A 15,226-nucleotide genomic window follows, 5' to 3' on the forward strand; every position below is an offset into this window, starting at 1 on the left:
TGACATAGCCCCTTTCCTAAAGTTTACTGGATTTGCTTAAAAACTGAAGCAAGCAAGGTTAGGAAGTCAAAATAAGAGGTAAAGATAGGTCAACTGACATAGAGAAAATTAGTCTCATCAGATAAAACACCGGAACATAGCAGCACAAAGAGCTGGTATTTCCTGCTTTAATATTACCAGAAGCCATGCTCTTATGGAGAAGAAATGTGTGCCAACAAAATCTTTGCTAGCACAGTTCCATTCCTCTCAGATGTTCCTTTCTGACCTTTACATTTGTGAAAAGAATGCATCTAAAAAATGTCTGCTACTTTACTACGAAGTGCCCTCACTTTTCCTTCCACATTTAGAACATAGGTTACTTTTTTAATCCAACACTGTATTTTTGACACTTAGAAAAATAATTATTTTCTGAGACTGACTTCATCTTTTTGCAAGGGATGGCAAAAGGAAATGCTGGATGTATCTGGAGTAGGCAAATTTTACAGAATCTACAGAAGACTCAGTGGAGGAAGATTCTAGACACACTATACCTCTTCACAATGGAAGAAGCACATATTCACCAACCTGTACTATACATGACTCCAAATGAAATTCGTATATATCCACAACATCTATACATGACTAGCTAGTAAGTGCTGTGAAACGGTCATTATACTGATGGCTTTATGTCTATTACCCCTTATTTGACCCATACAACAACCACGCCATTACTCTGACCATTTTACAATGGATGAAACAGGCTTAGAGAGATTAAGTAACTGAGTAAAACACAGATCAGCTTCTGTTGTTTTCACTGCATTATACTATTTCTTACAATTGTAGCAATAATTTAGTGAGGCTGTCCTATGATAAATGCTCATTTAATTCTTACAAGAACCCTCTGAGGTAGAGGTTATAATCCTCGCTTCACAAATAAGGAAACTAGTATTTAAAGAATAAAATCTGGGATATGAACCCAGGTCAATCTAACCCTGGAGTCAGTGTTCTAAATCACTGTATTACATATCCTCCCAAAACATGACCATCCCAAGAAGATCCAAACTTAGTATCATTTGGCCAGAGCAGCACAGGTAACAACAGCAGATATCAAGTTCTGAGCTCCTGCTACACTGAGAAATATGGGCTAGTCATTTTAAAACCTTCCCTTGTTTGGGACTTATACAAATACTATTAGGTGATAGTATGTCCATTTTAACAGAAAAAGCCATCGAGGCTTACTGAGATGACACAAGCTGTGAGAGGACTCACAGCTCTGAAGTGACAGAAGTACGGCATGAACTCAGGTCAGCTTGACTCCAAAACTTAACCCTTAAGCCACACTGCCACCAAGAAGAGTATAGGAATGAGAAGATAAAATACTATTAGATCCATAAGTTTTCATTTCTTATGTATCAAATTGTTTTAGAGACTCATATTCCCCTGCAAATAATACTGTGAGAATTGGCAAAGCCACGGCTAACTGGCACGCTCATCCACTGTGTGCAAGACATGTTTATTAGAACAGCTCGGGAAAGGAAGAAAGTAAAGAGCACCAGAAGCCTTAAAAATGTTCCTATCCAATAACCGCACTTCTTACCCATCTTAATTATATTAGTGTTGGATGTATCTGGAAAATCTAGGTACCATATTAATCTTGCTTTTAGAGTGTAACCGTTTGATAAGTGATCACTGTTTCCACATGGCACTATCTGCCCAGACTCTACTTCAGGGGCTGGCAAATTACAGCCCACAGGCGGCCCACCACCTGTTTTGGAAAGAAAGTTCTACTGGAACCCAGCCATGCTCATTTGCTTATGTACTACCTATGCTGCTTTTGTGCTACAGAGGCAGATAAGAGGTGGTGACAGAGACCACATGGCCCTGCAAAGCCACCTGCCCCTCTGCAGAAAAGTGTGCTGAGTTCTGCTCTTATTTTTAGTTCTATAAAACTCTACCTGGAATATAGGCTTTAAATAAAAAATTTCAAACAACTTATCATTTCAAGTTTTCCAATTAATTCCTCTCCCTAATAGGTGGGGCAGGTGGATCCAAATTCAGCACATGCTGGCTTGGTTATCTCTGAAAGAACTGTAAACATAAACATAAATATAAAATAAAGAACCAGAGCCCTCCTAAGACACACTTGATCTTCCTGAGAATAGGGACGTAAAATTTAAGTTTTACTCTTTAATCAATATGAAAATACACAATTTGACAGTCCCCTTCACAACTGAAAGAAAATAAACAATATGGAGTAAACAATACCCTCTTTCCTCATTAGAAAGAATATTCAGAGAAAAAAAAATACCACAAACCTTGCGTATTCTTAAAGGACATGATGGCCTGCCTGTAGGGGTTTGGGGCGTCTGCAGCATCGGTCAGGTTGGCCAGCACCAGCAGAAGCAGGAGACTCTGATTGGCCAGCGGGGAAGAAAGTTCTGGAGCGGCAGCCGCTTTGTTGCCCACGCCACCCAGTGTGAAGACAGTCCAGAGTCCAGCTTGAGAAGAAAACACACAGTTCAGATGTGCTGGGACTAGCAAGAGGAATCTATTTCGGTGCAAAATTCTACACTTTCTCATATTTTAAAGTTTGAAATAACACTCTTTTTCAATTATGCAAGTTAAACAAGTCCATAATTTGGAAATTCTCAGGCCCAAGACTATAAACTGTTTAAAGACTATCATTCCTTATTCCCACAATTCCACTTCCCGTAAGTAATCAAAATAACATTTACTTTCTTACATATCTTTCCTGATTTTTCTTTACATATGAAAACACATACATATTTATAAGAAAATTTCATGTACAACTTTATACCAATATATTTGAAAACCTAAGCAAAATATTAAAATATCCAGGAAAATGCAAAATATCAAAATTGGCCAAAGAAGATGAACTCCTGAGTGGATAAATAACCTCAGAAGAATGGAAACAAGAGTCAAGGAGCTAACCTTAAAAACAAACCAAGTCCAGATTTTTTTTTTACAAATAAGTCTACCAAACCCTCAAAGTACAGATAATTCTCATATCATACATGCAGTTCCGAAGTACAGAACCCAAATCCTATCTATAGGACTCATTTGACAAGGCCAGAAAAATTTCCTTGATATAGAAACTGAGTAAATAATGCATTTAAAACAAAAGAGAGAAATGAATAGAGATTCTGAGATAACCTAAATCAAACAGAAGCATGGTGAACTCCTGTAGAAAAGTTTGTTATAAGAATAAATGAATCATGATCAAGAAGGTTTTGTCTCTGAAATGCAAGAATCATTCACCATTTAAAAAAAAAAACCTATTATTTCTCTTCATTTAAAAAATATGGAAGAAAACAAAATGTGGTCACTTCAATATATGCCAATTTTTTAAAAAATTAAACTTAAAACCTATTCTTAATTAAAAGAAGAAAAAATCTTACAAACTAGAAATGGAAAGAAATCTCTTAGGCTTCTAAAGTCTATCTAATAAGAAATCCACAATGGTCAAACATTGGAAGGACTCCCATTAATCAGCACTGTACTATGGGAGCTCCAAACAGAAGCATTAAGGCAAGGGGAAAAAAAAGATCAAAAAAAAATTTGTTATTTGCAAGTAATACTGCACTGTCCAATACAGTAGCCACTAGCCACTGTGGATACTGAGCACTTGAAATGTAGCTAGTCCAAAGTGCACTGTGCTCCAAGTATAAAACACACAGTGAATTCTGAAGACTTAATATAAAAAAAGTTAAAATCTCTCACTATTTTTTAATATCAATTACATGTTGAAATTATGACATTTTGGATACACTGCATTAAAGTGTATTATTAAAATAAATTTCACCTGTTTCTTTTTACTTTTTAAATATGACTACCAGAAAATTTTAAATTATATATGTGGTTTGCACCTATGACTCCCATTATAGTTCTACTGGACAGAGCTACTCAAGAACATCAAGAGAATCAACTGACATACTATTAGGACTAATAGATTTTGTTACAATTCTACAGCTAAAAAAATCAACATATAAAAAATCAAAACCCTGTCTATATATAAGCAATAATATTAGAAAGTCCGATCACAAGAGCAACAAATCCAATAAAATATTCAGGAAGAAACACAGAAGAAAGGTGTAAGACGTTCAGGCAGACAACCATAGAACTTGAGACTGAAGGTCATATGAGATCTGAATTAATAAAAAGGTACAACAAATTTCGGGACAAAAAGACTCAATACCACAAAACTGCCTCTAAGTTAATCTAAAACTCAGTATAATCACTGTCAAAATACCAAGAAGAATTTATGTAATATTTTATAATATAGTGTAAATAAATTGTTGCTGGATATGAAAATACATAAGAAAAAACTTTTGAGGACTAATCTGAGGAGAAATCCTCCCAATCAAACAGCAAAATTTTTATAAAGCTATAGTCATTGAAAATTGTGATATGGAAGCAGACTAGACCAATAGTTCAATGGGACAGAAATGGCTTCAGAAACAAACCAACATGAGTTTGAGAACTGATCTTATGATATGGATAGTATTCCACATCAGTGAGAAAAAAATTCTATAAATGTCTTTGGGACAATAAAATTTAATCATTTCCCAGAATTTAATTATAGAAGTGTATGTATGAATCCTTGAATTGAGAAAACATTATGCAAGAAAAAATTCAAGATGTAAAGAATAATAATGAGTACTTAAAATTTAAATACTTTTATGTGGTGAAATATATCATTAACAAGACAAGTGAGAAAGGAGGGAAGAAATTAGCAACATATAAACCAGAAAGACTATTTTTTTAAAAAGACCTCCTGCAAATCAGGAGGAGAAAGAAAGCTAATACCCAAAATAAACATGGACAACAGAATCCAAAGCAATAAAGATGAAATCAATTAATATGATAATGAGATCATCCTTGAGAACAGAAATATGTTAAGATACATAATACCTCGTATTGGTATAGAAAATTACTAACAATAACGAGATCAAAGTGGTACCAGAGTTTGGGAAGATATTTGGCAGTTCTCACTGAAATGCACATTCCCATCAATATAGCATTTTTTTTCTTATACTAGAAGATACTTGAACAGTTATACAGAGATGCATATATAGGAATTTTTATTGTAATATTACGTATGATTATTAGATAATAAAAACAAAGCAGATGCTCACCAGCAGCAAAACGTTACATAAGCTACAGTTAATCTATACTCAGGAATATAATATAAAGAGGCAGATATCTGTTTATTAACAAGGAAATCTCTCTAAGGTATACTGCTAAGTAAAAAAGGCAAGTTGCATAAAAATGGACGTAAGAATTTAAAAAACCAAAGCCATATATGTATGTGTATGTGTGGGTTTTTGTATATAAATATATTTTTTTAAAAAAAAAACAGGAAGAACAAAATACATATCATATTGGTAACAGAAATTACCTCTGGTGTGGGATTCATGGAGGACTTTTGCTTTTTTGTATAGTTAAATTATTTGCAATTGGAATATACTCATTTATTTCATTAAAAATAAATGTAAAATAATAAAATTAAAATAATAGAACAAGAGGGGAGGGTATAGCTCAAGTGGTAGAGCACATGCTTAGCATGCACAAGGTCCTGGGTTCAATCCCCAGTACCTCCTCCAAAAAATAAATAAACCTAATTACCTCCCCCACCAAAGTAAATAAATAAATAAAATAATAAAAATAACAGAGCAAAATAGACCCCATCAGTATAAAATTATGTAGGATACTGAAAAAAACCTCACCAGTATATCATGAACTAAAAAAGCAAATCATAAAACAGTATATATACACAAAAATGCCCCATTTGGTTTTTTAACAGCTGTAAATATACCTATCTATGCATATTAATGCACTACATGTACCTGGAGGTGCACTGCTGACATTGGTTACCTCTGATTGTGGAGAACAGGAGGGGTAAAGGTGGCTTAAAGGAGTCTCCCGTTGTGTTAAGGGTTTACTGTTTGACTCTTTTACAACATAGATATATTCAAGTATAACTTAAGCAATTAAACAACAATAAGGAAGGAAGTGAGGGAAGAAAGAAAATTCCTGGTCGCCAACCCCAGAAAGTGTGATGTAATACACATTCGGGCTAGGGACACAGCCAAATTATTTTTATTTTTAGAAAGCACCTCCTAGTCATTCTGGATAGTTAACCACCAATGTGTTAACACTGGTTAGATCTGAGACAGTGGCCCTGGGTATGATCTTCCCATCTCTGCACACATCTAATTTTTTCATTACCAATTACAATAGGCAGATGCCATTTTCACAAGAACATCTTTGTTAAGGAAATTAAATGTTTTTTTAAAGAAATTTAAAATGGACAGCAAAATAAGCAAAACTGATTAATTTTTATTTTGTCTGCACTAATATAGGCAGATACTTTTTATTTCTTCTTTATACTACGAACAGTTCAGTGGGAACGTGTTCACTTCTAGTATTTCGTCCATTTTTTACTGAACACACGATATAAAATTATGTCACAGACATCCTATCAATATACCATTTCTTACAGAATTGTAATCCTCAAACTTTTTCTGTGACTTATTGGAATGATTCTATTATTAACTCTTAAGAAGCTGTTATTTGAAATGAGTCATGTGTATGAAACATACATTGTGGGGAATACAGTCATTAACTATGTAATATCTTTGTATGGTGACCAAGATCATAACTGGACTTACTGTGCTGATCATTTTGAAATGTATAGAAATACTAAATCACTACATGTTGTGTAACAGGAATTAACATAGTGTTGTAGGTCAATTATACTTCAAACACAAATAAACAAGAAAACTCACAGAAAAACAGATCAGATTTATGGTTCCCCGAGGCAGGATGGTGATGGAGGGAAGGGCACAGGGAATTGGATGAAGGCAGCCGAAAGGTACAAACTTCCAGTTATAAGATAACTAAGTACAAGATGATAAATATAATTAAAACTACTATATGTTATATGTGAATTGTTAAGAGTATAACCTAAGAGTTCTCATCACAAGGAAAAACTTTTTTTTTTCTATTTCCTTAATTTTGTACCTGTATGGGATGATGGATGTTCACTAAACTTATTGCGGTAATCATTTCATGATGTAAGTAAGTCAACCATTATGCTGTACACCTTAAACTCAAACAGTGCTGTATGTCAATTATAACTCAATAAACCTGGAAGAAAAAAGAAGCTGTTTGGAAGTGGGGATAAATAGCCCTCCTGCTCAAGTTTCAGAGGTCCCTAGAGGAGTATACCGGAAAACATCAAAGCACACCACGTACCTGGTCTAAACCTTCAGTGTAGGTACAAGCAAACGTGAGACCCAGCACAAGAAATTGGCAGGAAGGATTTTTTTTTATAATGTAGGAAAGATTTTAAGATAATTGAGGAAGACAGGAAAAATCTGGATACATAGATAAAATTGATCACCTAATAAGTGATCACTACACATCACAAATTTATTCAAAACAGTGTTCATGATATAGCTGGGAAACTTGAGGCCTTTAATAAGAAAATCAAAATTATATAAGAAAGTACAACCAGTAGCCAAGTACTATGTGCTTTGGGATTGATTTGTTGTTTATCTTAACATTTTTAAACATTTCCAGTCACTTCCTTCCACACACAGTATGATGATAACTGCCTACCCCTATATCTACCACTGTGTGTTCTAGGACCGCAAGCAAAGAAAAACACAATTAGAAAGTTCAATCTGCAACAAAAATAATCAGAAAATGCTCTCCGAGGTAAAATGTAAGTGTTTTTGTTGGATTTTCCTTACAGCTAGCTGCACATCTTCACTATTAAAAGAAATAAGAGTTGACTGTCACTGGACAAATTTCCCAAACAAAATTTTGATTCTCTTTTAACAGAACTTCAACTTTCTCTTTTTTTTTTTTTCACTCCCTTCAAGTTTTTCCAAGAGGGCGGCAAAGCTGCTTCTAATGTCAGACAAATGAACATTCTATTGAGAGGCGATCCCACCCCACTCCCACCCAACACACAGCTCTCCTTCCTTTCTCTGGTAAGTATCACTGCTATGTGGCCTGTCCTTATAGGGAGAAGCAGGGCAGCCTGCCACTGCCTACATTGCAGTTTAAACTGGCCCATGATATTGGACCAGAATTCTTCCAAAAGTTCATTTCTTTTTGCTGATCCAAGCCTCTGATCTATGACCCAAGAATCTTAGTGGAACTGCATTTTCCTGTTGGCAAAAAAAAGTTCCTCTCCACCAGAAAAATAAGGGAAAGTTACAGTATATTTCCTTCTGTTCTAAAAACCAAATTAAGGATGGTCTTCAAAGTTTCTCAATTGTATCCCTCAGGTCCTCCAAGTAAAGGTTTAAAATTAAATTCATCTAACTAAAACTAAAAAAGTACTGAAATTAACTTAAAGAACAAATCTAGTGTTGACGATTAAACTTTGTTAAAGTACTGATTCAAGATCATTTATCTTTAATGATTAAAATGTGAGAAAAATATAAAGTATGACAAACTGAAACATTAATAAAACAAAGAAAAACTCTCATTTAAAAACATTTGAACTCAAAAGTAAACATTAAGACAATGAAATTCAGGTAAATTACTGCTTTTTAAAAATACTACTAAAGATGCCACTTGTCAAACTATAATTGATTTCTTATATATAAAAAATATATTATAAAACACTAATTAGTCAAGCAGAATTGTACAAAAATATATGATACTACACTACACTGTCATCCCATAGTTATAAAAATCTGCTAAAAAGGTCTTATTACTATATTTTGAACCTGTAATATTATAACAAAACAGATATCATAAAGGGATTAAGGAGAAAGCAGGTCAGCTATTACAAATACTTAGAAAATTCTGCTAGAGACAACACAGATACAATCAGTCAATAAATAGGCAGTGAGTGCCTAATTAGGGCTAGGATATATATGCCAGGTAGCAAAAATACAAAGAAGGAAAAATCATACTTTGTTTTTTGAGGAGGTTAGCAGAAAGGGGAAACAAATATTCAAACCAATTTTAACTGCCATAATAATCCAACAAACATACCTAACTCTTAAAACATTAATGCTTTCCCTATATAAGTGTAGTGAAATAAGGGAAGACAGTTTCACCCATAAAGCTACCGAACATCCATTCCAGGGTAAACACTGGGGCAGAACAACTGCCTGACCCCAATATCATGTTTTCTTTCTTCCTTTTGATTAATAAAATGCCCTGGGATTTAGCTGGGCAAAACTACATTTCCCAATCTTTCCTGCAGCAAACTATGGCCATATGACTAAATTCCAGTCAATGGGATGTGACCGGGAGCAGCACATGCAAGTTTTAGGTTACATCATTAAAAGGAAACTATTTTCTCTTTGAATCCTCACCATTCCCATGGCCTAGAACCCAGGTATGATGGTGGGCAGACAGATTTGACTTTGTGCATGAAGATACTACAAAGAGAATGGTAAAACAAAACAGAAGGAACTCTGGTTGACCGGAGGAAGCAAATCTGTCTACACCCCTGGACTAGCTTAGACTCTTATGTGACAGAAATGTAAACTATTAAAAAGCCAAACCAATATCCTAATGCAATTATGTATTATAAAGTTCCAGAATATTATTGCTTGGTTAGAGACCTTTTTTTAAAAAAACAAACAATAATTTTAAAAAATTCTTTGCACATCAAAAAAATTTTAACTTTTTACAATAATTATAGATTCATATGCTCTTGTAAAAAAATGTACTCTTATCCAATTTCCTCTAATGATAACATCTTACAAAACCATAGTACTATATCACAACCAGGATATTGACACTGATACCATCAAAATACAGAACAATTCCATTACCAGTTAGGAACATCTGTATGGGAAAAATATTTGATGATCACTTAACTTCTTTGAAGTTGACTTCTTTTAAGGGTCACATACCAGCCACAGAGGAAACCCACTATCCCCAACTATGTACTAGCTGCCTGGGCACTTACATATACTCAATTCATCATTTAGCAAGGTACTGCTACAGATTAGGCCAAGTGCAAGAAACTGGTCTAGACACTCAGAAACCCAAAGACAATGAGGCCCTGTCCATGGAGTTTACAGTTTGAAAGACAAATGGACATGAAACAGAGAAGCAAATAAATAAACTGCAATGAATTTGCAGAAGAGAAAAAGAACATTACCTAAATGTCAGGGTGATTCTTGAAGAAAAAATAGTTCAGAAATAGCTCAGAAATCAATGAACAGAACTGACCATTGGTTTATATACTTTTTACAAGTTTACAAGTCAACCAAAGAAGCCATTCTACTACCTCCCATTTTTAAAAAATTTTCTTTTATTTCTTTTTCCTATTTTCTTTCTTGCTTATACTCAGCTGTTCTAATATATGAAGCAAAAAAAAAAAAAAAAAAACCTGCTCTCACAGCACTTTGATTACAGCTCTCTCCAGCACTGTATTTACCATAGTCTGACTTTGATTACACTTATGTATGTAACATACGCACAAATCTTCCTGTGGATTCCTTGATGGAAAAGAGCTACATCTTTTTCATGTTTTATATTCCTTAGAGGGCTCCAACTTACAAACTTAATTTGTTCCTTTACTTCAACTTCACTTTGCTTTCTCACTTCAGTTACTCACCAAAGGATAAGGCAAAGTGCAAGAAACTGGATTAAAAGTGTACAATACAGATTTTATATTCGGTATTTTAAAAGGATATAAATAATATAGATTTTATACTTGTTATTTAAAGGAAAAGCATGCTATTTTTAAAGTTCTAAACACAGGTGTCAAAACTTGGCTTTCTTCCTATATTTTAAATTATAGTATTTTAATGCTGATGAGGGTACAAGGAGACAGGTATTTTCAGACACCTGTGGTAGGGCTGTATATGGGTACCATCTTTATGAAGGACAATCAAGCAATGTGCATTACAAGCATTAACAATATGCAAATTATCTGGCCTAGCAAATCCAATCTACAATTTATTCTAAACAATGAATACAAAGATCAAATTAAAGAGCTAACCATCTTAAAACTCAGTCTAAACATACACACCTAAAAATCAAATAAGAGGGAACTGACTGAATTAACTGTGACATATTCATCAACAAAATAGAAAATCAAGCCCATGGTTAGAAATCCAGGCATCTCACCCAGAATGTCAACAAGGTTAACATTTTCCCAGTAGAATGTCACCTAGTTTTTAATATCTAAACTCCCTAGAATATATCACTCAGTTTAATCCTTTTCAACTAATGTTTATAAAATAATCTTTTATATTTATATCTCCAAAACTCAAAACACTTTAAGCAAAATAATGTATTGGGGGAGAGGGGAGATCAAGTTTCATTACAAAGATCATTGGTATGCCAGAACTGAGGAACTATATTCAATATCTTGTAACAAACTATAATGAAAAAGAGTATGTATAACTGAATCACTTTGCTGTACACTAGAAACTAACACAGCATTGTAAACTATACTTCAAAGTAAAGAAAAGTAGATGAACGTCTTAGAAATTGCCAATAACTAAGAAGACATCTTAGTGTCATGCCCTGTGTGTGCCATTCTCTACCACCTGGCACACATACTAAACGTGTTTCCATAAGACCTTTCACACTGAGCCCATGATTTTGCCAAAGGTTATATAATAAGAGGCAAAAGTTGAAAACGTTTTAAAGAGTGAGGGAAAATGACTAAATGGAAGAGAATAGATTACTATTTACAAAACAACCCTTTGTTAATCATCATGTTGATCAGGAAGCCATGTTTTAAGTGTTTTACATAAAAACACACTAGTTTGTTAAACATAGGCATTTACTGTGCTTTAGAACACTGGTTAGATGTTTTGGGTTATTATATACAATTTAAAAATTTTTAAATGGTAAATAGGTTCCAGATCGGTATTTTTAGCAGAATGTCTGATTTCCATGAATAGATTACTGATATTAAGTGGTAGACGTTTGCACTGTGCAACTGTTTTGGAGAGCCAGTAGTTAGGGTTTGACTACAAAGGAACATGAGGGGACTTTTTAAGGTGATGGAAATGTTCAAAATCTTGGTTACATTGGTTTTTACACGACATAATTGTACATACTTGTTAAAACCAATAGAAAGTTAAAAAAAAAAACAAACAAGGTAAATTTTACTGTATATAAATTATATCTCAATAAACATGACTTTATCCTTTCCCTCTCCAAAAACATGTTGGCGTGGATGTGGAGCAGGTGGAACTCTCATATACTCCACACTGAGAGTATAAATTGGTGAAAATCATTTGGAAAATGTTTAATTTTAACCACTATAATTGAATGACGCACAACTAGGCCCTGGCAATTCCCCTAATTACTATACCCAACAAAATGCTTACATATGGACAAAGACATGTACAAAAATGTACACAGCAGCACTATTTTAACAGCCAAAAGTTGGAAATAATCAAATACACATTGCAGTATAAAGGATAAATAAAGTGTGGCCTAGTTTTAAGATGGAATAACATATAATAATAAAAATGAGCAACCTATGCTTCATGCAAAAATATGAGTGAATTTTACAAATAAAAGAAGGAAAACACAAAAGAATACTTAGCATATGATTCCATCTATATAAATTTCAAAACTGGTTTAGAGTGCTGTCATCTGTAGTCAGAACAGTGGTTTCCTCTGCAGTTGGGAGAGGAGAGTAATTAGGAGAGTGTGAGAGAGGTTTCTGGGGTGCTGGAGTTACTGGATCTGACTCGTAATTACATGTATGTTCATTCACTTTATGATAATGAACTGAGCTCCACACTAATTGTACACTTCTCTGTCTGTTTTAAATTACAAGGTTTACCACTAAGAAAAAACAGTATGCATCCCTTTTTGTAAGATGTATATACTATGGTACTCAGAGTGGTTATCTCTGATTACCGGAACTAAAGGTGATCTGTTGTTCTCATTAGAATGCTTTGATTTCTAAAATGATAATGTAAGAGAAACCATAAAATTTGAAAAAAGTTTACATAATATCTTTAGAACAATATTTCTTAAAAGAAATATATTAAAATATCAGTCTATTAAGGAAAATATACCCTAGTTGATATTATATCTTTATTAAAAGGCACAGTCCTCAAGCACCTCTCTATGTAACCAAACTATATGTTAAGAAAACATTTTTTAGCAATTATTTTTTCCATTTTAAAATGAATATAAAACAGCAACAAACACAATCTTGAATCACAGCCAGTCGTACTATAGTGCTAGAAAAGGGGAAGGGTGGGAAGGTCACTAATATTTTCACTTTTTTACATGTGTTTACATTTAAAGCACTCAAGATATCTGGTGACTGCTAGTTCCTAAAACAGCTCTGCGTCAAATTCAATTTTCATAACATAAAACAACATGATATTACTACCCCCAGCCTGTCTCCCAAAAGGAATGCTTTGACCATCTCAAAAAAGAAAAAAACACACCATAAAAGAACTGAAGAAAATGTTTTAAAAACTCATAGCACAGTAAAACATTTTATCCACCTTTGTAGTTTGAAATCTGTCAGAATCTCTGATTTATAATCCAGCATAATATAAGCCATATGAAACTTTTAAAATTCTTATTCCTTTAATTTAAGGATAAAAAATAGAACTATTAAGGAAAAACTGAAAAAAAAATCCACTGAAGTAATTCAATATTTATGAAGATGGCACCTGTTTTCAAAAAGGAAAAGCAATGAAAAGTAACAGAATTAATTTGTCTATGTAAAACTCTAGAATCACACATTCCTAAAATAAACATTTGTGAGAACCTAAGATAAGCCAGGTACTACATTAAAGTGAAAAGTATAAAGGGAAACAAAATGACTAAGAGACCTAGTATCCTCTGAAATAAATCCAATCTCATACCCACATGAAAAGGCATTAGATAAGTTAACTGCAATCCATGCAATAAGAAAGGGGTACTGTCCCTTTGTACTCAGAGGACAGACGGCCCTTTCCTTGAACAAGCCCATAACTGGCTCCCCAAAAACTTCATTCCATCTGTCCCAAGGTTGACTCCTAAAGCAGTGTTTCCAAAAATGTGCACGGACCACTGATGAAGTGAGAGATAGTTAAGCATGGCACTTTTTAAAAATCTTCAAGAGTTACGTATACTAGAAGTAGATGTAACTAGGATGTCAATCTCACGATTTTCAAGGACTTTACCATGTAATATAAGGATACAGTAAATAAAATGCTTACATTTTTGAAAAAAGTGAAGTAAGTAAACTGGAATTCAAGCTGTACTCAGATAAGACAAAAGTCATGGTGCTTGCACAGATGTGGGCAAAGTTGGGGAAATATTCCTACAGGAAAACAAGACAAGTCCTCACATCACAGCTCTGAGCATCTGGCAGTGTACACATCCACAGGAATGCCCCTCTTCAAATCAAAAAAGCCCTGTTCCCACAACATTTTCCCATGATATGTGGTCTCTAACCCCGCAACACCCTGGCCACCCTTCCATCTGCTGGCAATGAGGTATCCTCAACAAAACATAAAATTTAGGTACGTATGTTAATGACAGAAGAGAAATGTAAGTACCTTTCAACAAGCTTTAACCAAATACAACCATTCACTCCTCCTTCAGCTGAGGAAATTCAAAAATGCAGTATGTCACCCCTGTGAAAATTACAGGGCCTTGTTAGGTCTAGAATTTTTCCGGTTACTACAAACCTCTTCTGCCTCCTACACGTGGCTGTATGACTGCATAGCCCTGCCTTGAGTGACTGTCTTCCCTGCTAGACCGGATTTCTTGAGATGAGGGTCTTCCTTTCTTCACCACAGTTTGATTCTTTTGTACCTCGATGATGTAATTTTTGTATTACACTAAATAGGAAAATGAGTAATTTTTCATTCTGCATTTCTGCAGACTTTTACTTTTACATAAAAAGTAAAAATATTCATATGAAATTGTTTACTTTCTCCAAATAAAAATCAGGATTAAAGACTGAATTCCGAAAGAGATTTTGTCAAAAACTTCCTACATTAACACTACTCAAAAACATAAAAACTCAAAAACATAAATAATAAATGTATTAACTTAAATAATATCAAACCAAAAAGAATCAATTTGGAATCTACAAATAAGTTTTGAATAGTAAATCTTAGACTGAGTGCCTCCATTAGCATTCAACTTCCACTTGTGTAAGAGTAAATATAAAGCAAATGACTGTATAAAGTATGTAGCACAGATTTATTCCCATGTTCAGTAATAGTCGTTTTTTCCCTATAGGTCTCCAGCTGTTACT

The 15,226-nt window shown here is 33.9% G+C and overlaps 1 protein-coding gene across 6 annotated transcripts in view; it reads right to left on the minus strand.

Annotated features, from left to right (window-relative positions):
• The window catches only part of DYM (dymeclin), a 310,625-nt gene that overhangs the window by 198,678 nt on the left and 96,721 nt on the right, over positions 1–15,226 (minus strand). For all 6 annotated transcript variants that reach the window (XM_032470527.1, XM_032470531.1, XM_032470529.1 and 3 more), the window contains one exon: positions 2,295–2,477. In XM_032470527.1, the coding sequence (XP_032326418.1) occupies positions 2,295–2,477 (183 nt within the window). The remainder of the gene's footprint in view (positions 1–2,294; positions 2,478–15,226) is intronic.

Source organism: Camelus ferus, chromosome 30, assembly GCF_009834535.1.
Source record: "Camelus ferus isolate YT-003-E chromosome 30, BCGSAC_Cfer_1.0, whole genome shotgun sequence".
NCBI lineage: Eukaryota > Metazoa > Chordata > Mammalia > Artiodactyla > Camelidae > Camelus > Camelus ferus.